A 10,000-nucleotide genomic window follows, 5' to 3' on the forward strand; every position below is an offset into this window, starting at 1 on the left:
ACATAATAGTGAGAGTCCAGTCCATAGTGGATCTAACATAATAGTGAGAGTCCAGTCCATAGTGGATCTAACATAATAGTGTGAGAGTCCAGTCCATAGTAGATCTAACATAATAGTGAGAGTCCAGTCCATAGTGGATCTAACATAATAGTGTGAGAGTCCAGTCCATAGTGGATCTAACATAATAGTGAGAGAGTCCAGTCCATTGTGGATCTAACATAATAGTGTGAGAGTCTAGTCCATAGTAGATCTAACATAATAGTGAGAGTCCAGTCCATAGTGGATCCAACATAATAGTAAGAGTCCAGTCCATAGTGGATCTAACATAATAGTGTGAGAGTCCAGTCCATAGTGGATCTAACATAATAGTGTGAGAGTCCAGTCCATAGTGGATCTAACATAATAGTGTGAGGGTCCAGTCCATAGTGGATCTAGCATAATAGTGTGAGAGTCCAGTCCATAGTGGATCTAGCATAATATTGTGAGAGTCCAGTCCATAGTGGATCTAACATAATAGTGTGAGGGTCCAGTCCATAGTGGATCTAACATAATAGTGTGAGAGTCCAGTCCATAGTGGATCCAACATAATAGTAAGAGTCCAGTCCATAGTGGATCCAACATAATAGTAAGAGTCCAGTCCATAGTGGATCCAACATAATAGTAAGAGTCCAGTCCATAGTGGATCTAACATAATAGTAAGAGTCCAGTCCATAGTGGATCCAACATAATAGTAAGAGTCCAGTCCATAGTGGATCCAACATAATAGTAAGAGTCCAGTCCATAGTGGATCCAACATAATAGTAAGAGTCCAGTCCATAGTGGATCCAACATAATAGTAAGAGTCCAGTCCATAGTGGATCCAACATAATAGTAAGAGTCCAGTCCATAGTGGATCTAACATAATAGTGTGAGAGTCCAGTCCATAGTGGATCTAACATAATAGTGTGAGAGTCCAGTCCATAGTGGATCTAACATAATAGTGTGAGGGTCCAGTCCATAGTGGATCTAACATAATAGTGTGAGAGTCCAGTCCATAGTAGATCTAACATAATAGTGAGAGTCCAGTCCATAGTGGATCTAACATAATAGTGTCAGAGTCCAGTCCATAGTGGATCTAACATAATAGTGAGAGAGTCCAGTCCATAGTGGATCTAACATAATAGTGAGAGTTCAGTCCATAGTGGATCTAACATAATAGTGAGAGTTCAGTCCATAGTGGATCTAACATAATAGTGAGAGTCCAGTCCATAGTGGATCTAACATAATAGTGAGAGTCCAGTCCATAGTGGATCTAACATAATAGTGAGAGTCCAGTCCATAGTGGATCTAACATAATAGTGAGAGTCAAGTCCATAGTGGATCTAACATAATTGTGAGAGTCCAGTCCATAGTGGATCTAACATAATAGTGAGAGTCAAGTCCATAGTGGATCTAACATAATAGTGAGAGTCAAGTCCATAGTGGATCTAACATAATTGTGAGAGTCCAGTCCATAGTGGATCTAACGTAATAGTGAGAGTCCAGTCCATAGTGGATCTAACATAATAGTAAGAGTCCAGTCCATAGTGGATCCAACATAATAGTAAGAGTCCAGTCCATAGTGGATCTAACATAATAGTGAGAGTCCAGTCCATAGTGGATCTAACATAATAGTAAGAGTCCAGTCCATAGTGGATCCAACATAATAGTAAGAGTCCAGTCCATAGTGGATCCAACATAATAGTAAGAGTCCAGTCCATAGTGGATCTAACATAATAGTAAGAGTCCAGTCCATAGTGGATCCAACATAATAGTAAGAGTCCAGTCCATAGTGGATCCAACATAATAGTGAGAGTCCAGTCCATAGTGGATCCAACATAATAGTGAGAGTCCAGTCCATAGTGGATCTAACATAATAGTGAGAGTCCAGTCCATAGTGGATCTTACATAATAGTAAGAGTCCAGTCCATAGTGGATCTAACATAATAGTGAGAGTCCAGTCCATAGTGGATCTAACATAATAGTGAGAGTCCAGTCCATAGTGGATCTAACATAATAGTGAGAGTCCAGTCCATAGTGGATCTAGCATAATAGTGTGAGAGTCCAGTCCATAGTGGATCTAACATAATAGTGTGAGAGTCCAGTCCATAGTAGATCTAACATAATAGTGAGAGTCCAGTCCATAGTGGATCTAACATAATAGTGTCAGAGTCCAGTCCATAGTGGATCTAACATAATAGTGAGAGAGTCCAGTCCATAGTGGATCTAACATAATAGTGAGAGTTCAGTCCATAGTGGATCCAACATAATAGTGAGAGTTCAGTCCATAGTGGATCTAACATAATAGTGAGAGTCCAGTCCATAGTGGATCTAACATAATAGTGAGAGTCCAGTCCATAGTGGATCTAACATAATAGTGAGAGTCCAGTCCATAGTGGATCTAGCATAATAGTGTGAGAGTCCAGTCCATAGTGGATCTAACATAATAGTGTGAGAGTCCAGTCCATAGTAGATCTAACATAATAGTGAGAGTCCAGTCCATAGTGGATCTAACATAATAGTGTCAGAGTCCAGTCCATAATGGATCTAACATAATAGTGAGAGTCCAGTCCATAGTGGATCTAACATAATAGTGAGAGTCCAGTCCATAGTGGATCTAACATAATAGTGAGAGTCCAGTCCATAGTGGATCTAACATAATAGTGAGAGTCCAGTCCATAGTGGATCTAACATAATAGTGAGAGTCCAGTCCATAGTGGATCTTACATAATAGTGAGAGTCCAGTCCATAGTGGATCCAACATAATAGTAAGAGTCCAGTCCATAGTGGATCTAACATAATAGTGTGAGAGTCCTGTCCATAGTGGATCTAACATAATAGTGTGAGAGTCCAGTCCATAGTGGATCTAACATAATAGTGTGAGGGTCCAGTCCATAGTGGATCTAGCATAATATTGTGAGAGTCCAGTCCATAGTGGATCTAACATAATAGTGAGAGTCAAGTCCATAGTGGATCTAACATAATATTGTGAGAGTCTAGTCCATAGTGGATCTAACATAATAGTGAGAGTCAAGTCCATAGTGGATCTAACATAATTGTGAGAGTCCAGTCCATAGTGGATCTAACATAATAGTGAGAGTCAAGTCCATAGTGGATCTAACATAATAGTGAGAGTCAAGTCCATAGTGGATCTAACATAATTGTGAGAGTCCAGTCCATAGTGGATCTAACGTAATAGTGAGAATCCAGTCCATAGTGGATCTAACATAATAGTAAGAGTCTAGTCCATAGTGGATCCAACATAATAGTAAGAGTCCAGTCCATAGTAGATCTAACATAATAGTGAGAGTCCAGTCCATAGTGGATCTAACATAATAGTAAGAGTCCAGTCCATAGTGGATCCAACATAATAGTAAGAGTCCAGTCCATAGTGGATCCAACATAATAGTAAGAGTCCAGTCCATAGTGGATCTAACATAATAGTAAGAGTCCAGTCCATAGTGGATCCAACATAATAGTAAGAGTCCAGTCCATAGTGGATCCAACATAATAGTAAGAGTCCAGTCCATAGTGGATCCAACATAATAGTGAGAGTCCAGTCCATAGTGGATCTAACATAATAGTGAGAGTCCAGTCCATAGTGGATCTTACATAATAGTAAGAGTCCAGTCCATAGTGGATCTAACAAAATAGTGAGAGTCCAGTCCATAGTGGATCTAACATAATAGTGAGAGTCCAGTCCATAGTGGATCTAACATAATAGTGAGAGTCCAGTCCATAGTGGATCTAACATAATAGTGAGAGAGTCCAGTCCATAGTGGATCTAACATAATAGTGAGAGTTCAGTCCATAGTGGATCTAACATAATAGTGAGAGTTCAGTCCATAGTGGATCTAACATAATAGTGAGAGTCCAGTCCATAGTGGATCTAACATAATAGTGAGAGTCCAGTCCATAGTGGATCTAACATAATAGTGAGAGTCCAGTCCATAGTGGATCTAACATAATAGTGAGAGTCCAGTCCATAGTGGATCTTACATAATAATAGTGAGAGTCCAGTCCATAGTGGATCCAACATAATAGTAAGAGTCCAGTCCATAGTGGATCTAACATAATAGTGTGAGAGTCCAGTCCATAGTGGATCTAACATAATAGTGTGAGAGTCCAGTCCATAGTGGATCTAACATAATAGTGTGAGGGTCCAGTCCATAGTGGATCTAGCATAATAGTGTGAGAGTCCAGTCCATAGTGGATCTAGCATAATATTGTGAGAGTCCAGTCCATAGTGGATCTAACATAATAGTGTGAGGGTCCAGTCCATAGTGGATCTAACATAATAGTGTGAGAGTCCAGTCCATAGTGGATCCAACATAATAGTAAGAGTCCAGTCCATAGTGGATCCAACATAATAGTAAGAGTCCAGTCCATAATGGATCTAACATAATAGTAAGAGTCCAGTCCATAGTGGATCCAACATAATAGTGAGAGTCCAGTCCATAGTGGATCCAACATAATAGTAAGAGTCCAGTCCATAGTGGATCCAACATAATAGTAAGAGTCCAGTCCATAGTGGATCCAACATAATAGTAAGAGTCCAGTACATAGTGGATCCAACATAATAGTAAGAGTCCAGTCCATAGTGGATCCAACATAATAGTAAGAGTCCAGTCCATAGTGGATCCAACATAATAGTAAGAGTCCAGTCCATAGTGGATCTAACATAATAGTGTGAGAGTCCAGTCCATAGTGGATCTAGCATAATAGTGTGAGAGTCCAGTCCATAGTGGATCTAACATAATAGTGTGAGAGTCCAGTCCATAGTAGATCTAACATAATAGTGTGAGAGTCCAGTCCATAGTGGATCTAACATAATAGTGAGAGTCCAGTCCATAGTGGATCTAACATAATAGTGTGAGAGTCCAGTCCATAGTAGATCTAACATAATAGTGAGAGTCCAGTCCATAGTAGATCTAACATAATAGTGTCAGAGTCCAGTCCATAGTGGATCTAACATAATAGTGAGAGAGTCCAGTCCATTGTGGATCTAACATAATAGTGTGAGAGTCTAGTCCATAGTAGATCTAACATAATAGTGAGAGTCCAGTCCATAGTGGATCTAACATAATAGTGTCAGAGTCCAGTCCATAGTGGATCTAACATAATAGTGAGAGAGTCCAGTCCATTGTGGATCTAACATAATAGTGTGAGAGTCTAGTCCATAGTAGATCTAACATAATAGTGAGAGTCCAGTCCATAGTGGATCTAACATAATAGTGTGAGAGTCTAGTCCATAGTAGATCTAACATAATAGTGAGAGTCCAGTCCATAGTGGATCTAACATAATAGTGAGAGTTCAGTCCATAGTGGATCTAACATAATAGTGAGAGTTCAGTCCATAGTGGATCTAACATATTAGTGAGAGTCCAGTCCATAGTGGATCTAACATAATAGTGAGAGTCCAGTCCATAGTGGATCTAACATAATAGTGAGAGTCCAGTCCATAGTGGATCTAACATAATAGTGAGAGTCCAGTCCATAGTGGATCTTACATAATAGTGAGAGTCCAGTCCATAGTGGATCCAACATAATAGTAAGAGTCCAGTCCATAGTGGATCTAACATAATAGTGTGAGAGTCCAGTCCATAGTGGATCTAACATAATAGTGTGAGAGTCCAGTCCATAGTGGATCTAACATAATAGTGTGAGGGTCCAGTCCATAGTGGATCTAGCATAATAGTGTGAGAGTCCAGTCCATAGTGGATCTAGCATAATATTGTGAGAGTCCAGTCCGTAGTGGATCTAGCATAATATTGTGAGAGTCCAGTCCATAGTGGATCTAACATAATAGTGTGAGGGTCCAGTCCATAGTGGATCTAACATAATAGTGAGAGAGTCCAGTTCATAGTGGATCTAACATAATAGTGAGAGTCCAGTCCATAGTCGATCCAACATAATAGTAAGAGTCCAGTCCATAGTGGATCCAACATAATAGTAAGAGTCCAGTCCATAGTGGATCCAACATAATAGTAAGAGTCCAGTCCATAGTGGATCTAACATAATAGTGTGAGAGTCCAGTCCATAGTGGATCTAGCATAATAGTGTGAGAGTCCAGTCCATAGTGGATCCAACATAATAGTAAGAGTCCAGTCCATAGTGGATCTAACATAATAGTGTGAGAGTCCAGTCCATAGTGGATCTAGCATAATAGTGTGAGAGTCCAGTCCATAGTGGATCTAACATAATAGTGTGAGAGTCCAGTCCATAGTGGATCTAACATAATAGTGTGAGAGTCCAGTCCATAGTAGATCTAACATAATAGTGAGAGTCCAGTCCATAGTGGATCTAACATAATAGTGAGAGTCCAGTCCATAGTGGATCTAACATAATAGTGTGAGAGTCCAGTCCATAGTAGATCTAACATAATTGTGAGAGTCCAGTCCATAGTGGATCTAACATAATAGTGTCAGAGTCCAGTCCATAGTGGATCTAACATAATAGTGAGAGAGTCCAGTCCATTGTGGATCTAACATAATAGTGTGAGAGTCTAGTCCATAGTAGCTCTAACATAATAGTGAGAGTCCAGTCCATAGTGGATCTAACATAATAGTGAGAGTCCAGTCCATAGTGGATCTAACATAACAGTGAGAGTTCAGTCCATAGTGGATCTAACATAATAGTGAGAGTTCAGTCCATAGTGGATCTAACATAATAGTGAGAGTCCAGTCCATAGTGGATCTAGCATAATATTGTGAGAGTCCAGTCCATAGTCGATCTAACATAATAGTGAGAGTCCAGTCCATAGTGGATCTTACATAATAGTGAGAGTCCAGTCCATAGTGGATCTAACATAATAGTGAGAGTCCAGTCCATAGTGGATCTAACATAATAGTGAGAGTCCAGTCCATAGTGGATCTAACATAATAGTGAGAGTCCAGTCCATAGTGGATCTAACATAATAGTGAGAGTCCAGTCCATAGTGGATCTAACATAATAGTGAGAGTCCAGTCCATAGTGGATCTAACATAATAGTGAGAGTCCAGTCCATAGTGGATCTAACATAATAGTAAGAGTACAGTCCATAGTGGATCCAACATAATAGTAAGAGTCCAGTCCATAATGGGGCCAGCAGGACACCATCCCGAGCGGAGACGGGTCAGCAGTGCAGAGATGTCCCAGTCGATGCACAGGCGAGCGGTCCACCCCGGGTCCCAACTCTGGACAGCCAGCACTTCATCCATGACTTTAAAGCATGCATCACTATAGCTCTTGTCTCAAAGTAGATGTACTGTCACCTCAAGTTTGGTCCCAGGGACCCAGAAAATGTTAAAAAAAAAAACAAGTCTTATATTATTTTTTCCCCCCAACGCTTAAATCTCTAGATGTGTATATAAAGTTAGATTTTTTTGTTTTATGCCCTTTTTGTTAAATAAAACCCTGTTTTTTTTTATGGCAAACACACAATATGCAATATTTCCTCCCAAAATATCTCCACTCATAAAAGTGTTAAAAATAAATCTCAATATTTTTTTTATTTTTTTTACTTTCATCACATACATCGCTAGATCAACTTCAGATCTATTCGTCAACTACAAGTTTTTTTTAATTTTTTTTAATGCCCTTTTTGTAGGGGTGTAACGGTACGTGTATTTGTATTGAACCGTTTCGGTTGAAGCAGCAAAAAAGGACATTATGTTAAATGAAGAGTTTCTGTCTCTGATAGTTGATATAATAATGTAAGTGCATCATTAAGCCTACATGAACTCCATGGTGTTCAGGGATGAATAGTCTCTCCTATTGCTATTGTACCATTTTTTTCAGCTATAGTTACATTAATCATTAGTAATGCAGCAGCCTAGTTTTGAATGGCAGGGTCCCTGCTATCACATGTTGATGACAATATAACATTTACATAATAAATCAACTACAGGCTTCCCCATACTTGCCAACCCTCCCGGATTTTCCGGGAGACTCCCGAAATTCAGCGCCTCTCCCGAAAACCTCCCGGGGCAAATTTTCTCCCGAAAATCTCCCGAAATTCAGGCACACAATATAAACAGCGTACCTGCCCAATCACGTTATAACTGTAGAATGATGGAGGGCGAGTTCTTGGTTCCTGATGTGGGTTTATTGTCAGGCAGTTTCATTAACGTCCTCCCAGCGCGGCAACAACACACAAATACAGCATTTCGTCTACCATAAAGTAGTTTGTCTGCCGTAAACGGCAATGTTGTGACACTCTTAAACAGGACAATACTGCCATCTAGTGCATTTGATGAAAGCACTTTTGTGCGTGCCACACAGCAATGCATCATCAGAGAGGGTGTTCGGCATGGTTAGAAAAATAGTGACAAAAAAATAGAACAAGGATGGACAATTCAACCCTTAACTCAACAATGAGTAGATGAGTGTTATGTGTGTGTATACGTGTAAATAAATGAACACTGAAATTCAAGTATTTATTTTATATATATATATATATATATATATATATATATATATATATATATATATATATATATATATATATATATATATATATATATGTATATATATATATATACATACATATGAAATACTTGACTTAGTATTTCTTGTATATATATATATATATATATATATATATATATATATATATATATATATATATATATATATGAAATACTTGACTTAGTATTTCTTATATATATATATACATATATATATATATAAAATCTCCTGATGATTGAGGGAACCCCCTCATGAAACAGGCCTGTAGAGATGAAATAGTCTTGTGACTTTTTTCCCACACATACATATATATATATATATATATATATATATATATATATATATATATATATAAAATAAATACTTGAATTTCAGTGTTCATTTATTTACACGTATATATATATATATATATATATATATATATATATATATATATATATATATATATATATATATATATATATATATATATATATATACATATGAAATACTTGACTTAGTATTTCTTGTATATATATATATATATATATATATATATATATATATATATATTAATATATATATATATATATATATATATATATATATATATATACATATGAAATACTTGACTTAGTATTTCTTGTATATATATATATATATATATATATATATATATATATATATATATATATATATATTAATATATATATATATATATATATAAATATATATATGAAATACTTGACTTAGTATTTCTTATATATATATATATATATATATATATATAAATATGAAATACTTGACTTGGTGAATCCGAGCTGTAAATATACTCCTCCCCTCTTAACCACGCCCCCAACCACGCTCCAGCCCCGCCCCCCCGCCCCTTACCTCCCGAAATCGGAGGTCTCAAGGTTGGCAAGTATAGGCTTCCCAAATGCTGTCATAAATGAAGCATGATGAGTTGACTTGAAACTGTTTAATGTTGCACTTTTTATACGTAAAAGAAAAGTTTTGTCATTTTATTTCATCTGAGCAACAACTTGGGGCAGTTTAAAGTTGATTAATTTAGTGTTCCCAATGTTAAAAGGATAAAGCCATTGTTTACAAATTTGGTAAATAAATAACCATAAAATATATATTTTGTTGTTTTCGTACTGTACCGAAAATGAACCAAACCGTGACCTCTAAACCGAAATTACACCCCTACCTTTTTGTTAAAGAAACCCCGTTTTTTTTTATGGCAAACCCACAAAATATGCAATATTTTCCCCTAAAAGTGTTAAAATATAATTTTAATTTTAATTTTTTTTTACTTTCAACACATACGTGTCTAGATCAACATCAGCTCTATATGTCATCCTCCAAGGTGCGTTTCTTCATGGAGATCATGTGGCCTATTATTTTGTTCATGGGACTGGTGTGGCTGCGAAGAGTGAACCCGCTCTACCGTCAACATGAATGTAAGCACAACACCCGGCCGTGTCTCGCTTCACGCCTGGTGACACGTTTGTGGGTCCTCCTCAGGTCACTTCCCCAACAAGGCCATGCCCTC

General features: G+C 37.5%; 1 protein-coding gene across 2 annotated transcripts in view; it reads left to right on the forward strand.

Annotated features, from left to right (window-relative positions):
* LOC133609869 (retinal-specific phospholipid-transporting ATPase ABCA4-like) overlaps nt 1-10,000 on the forward strand; it is a 600,088-nt gene that overhangs the window by 6,164 nt on the left and 583,924 nt on the right. For both annotated transcript variants that reach the window (XR_012050540.1, XM_061965894.2), the window contains exons 3-4: nt 9,815-9,908; nt 9,973-10,000. The exon at nt 9,973-10,000 is cut by the window's right edge and continues 114 nt beyond it. Coding sequence is in view for 1 of the 2 variants with exons in the window: in XM_061965894.2 (XP_061821878.2) it covers nt 9,815-9,908; nt 9,973-10,000 (122 nt within the window). In the remaining variant the exon portion in view is untranslated. The remainder of the gene's footprint in view (nt 1-9,814; nt 9,909-9,972) is intronic.

The sequence above is a fragment of the Nerophis lumbriciformis genome, linkage group LG07 (genome assembly GCF_033978685.3).
Source record: "Nerophis lumbriciformis linkage group LG07, RoL_Nlum_v2.1, whole genome shotgun sequence".
NCBI lineage: Eukaryota > Metazoa > Chordata > Actinopteri > Syngnathiformes > Syngnathidae > Nerophis > Nerophis lumbriciformis.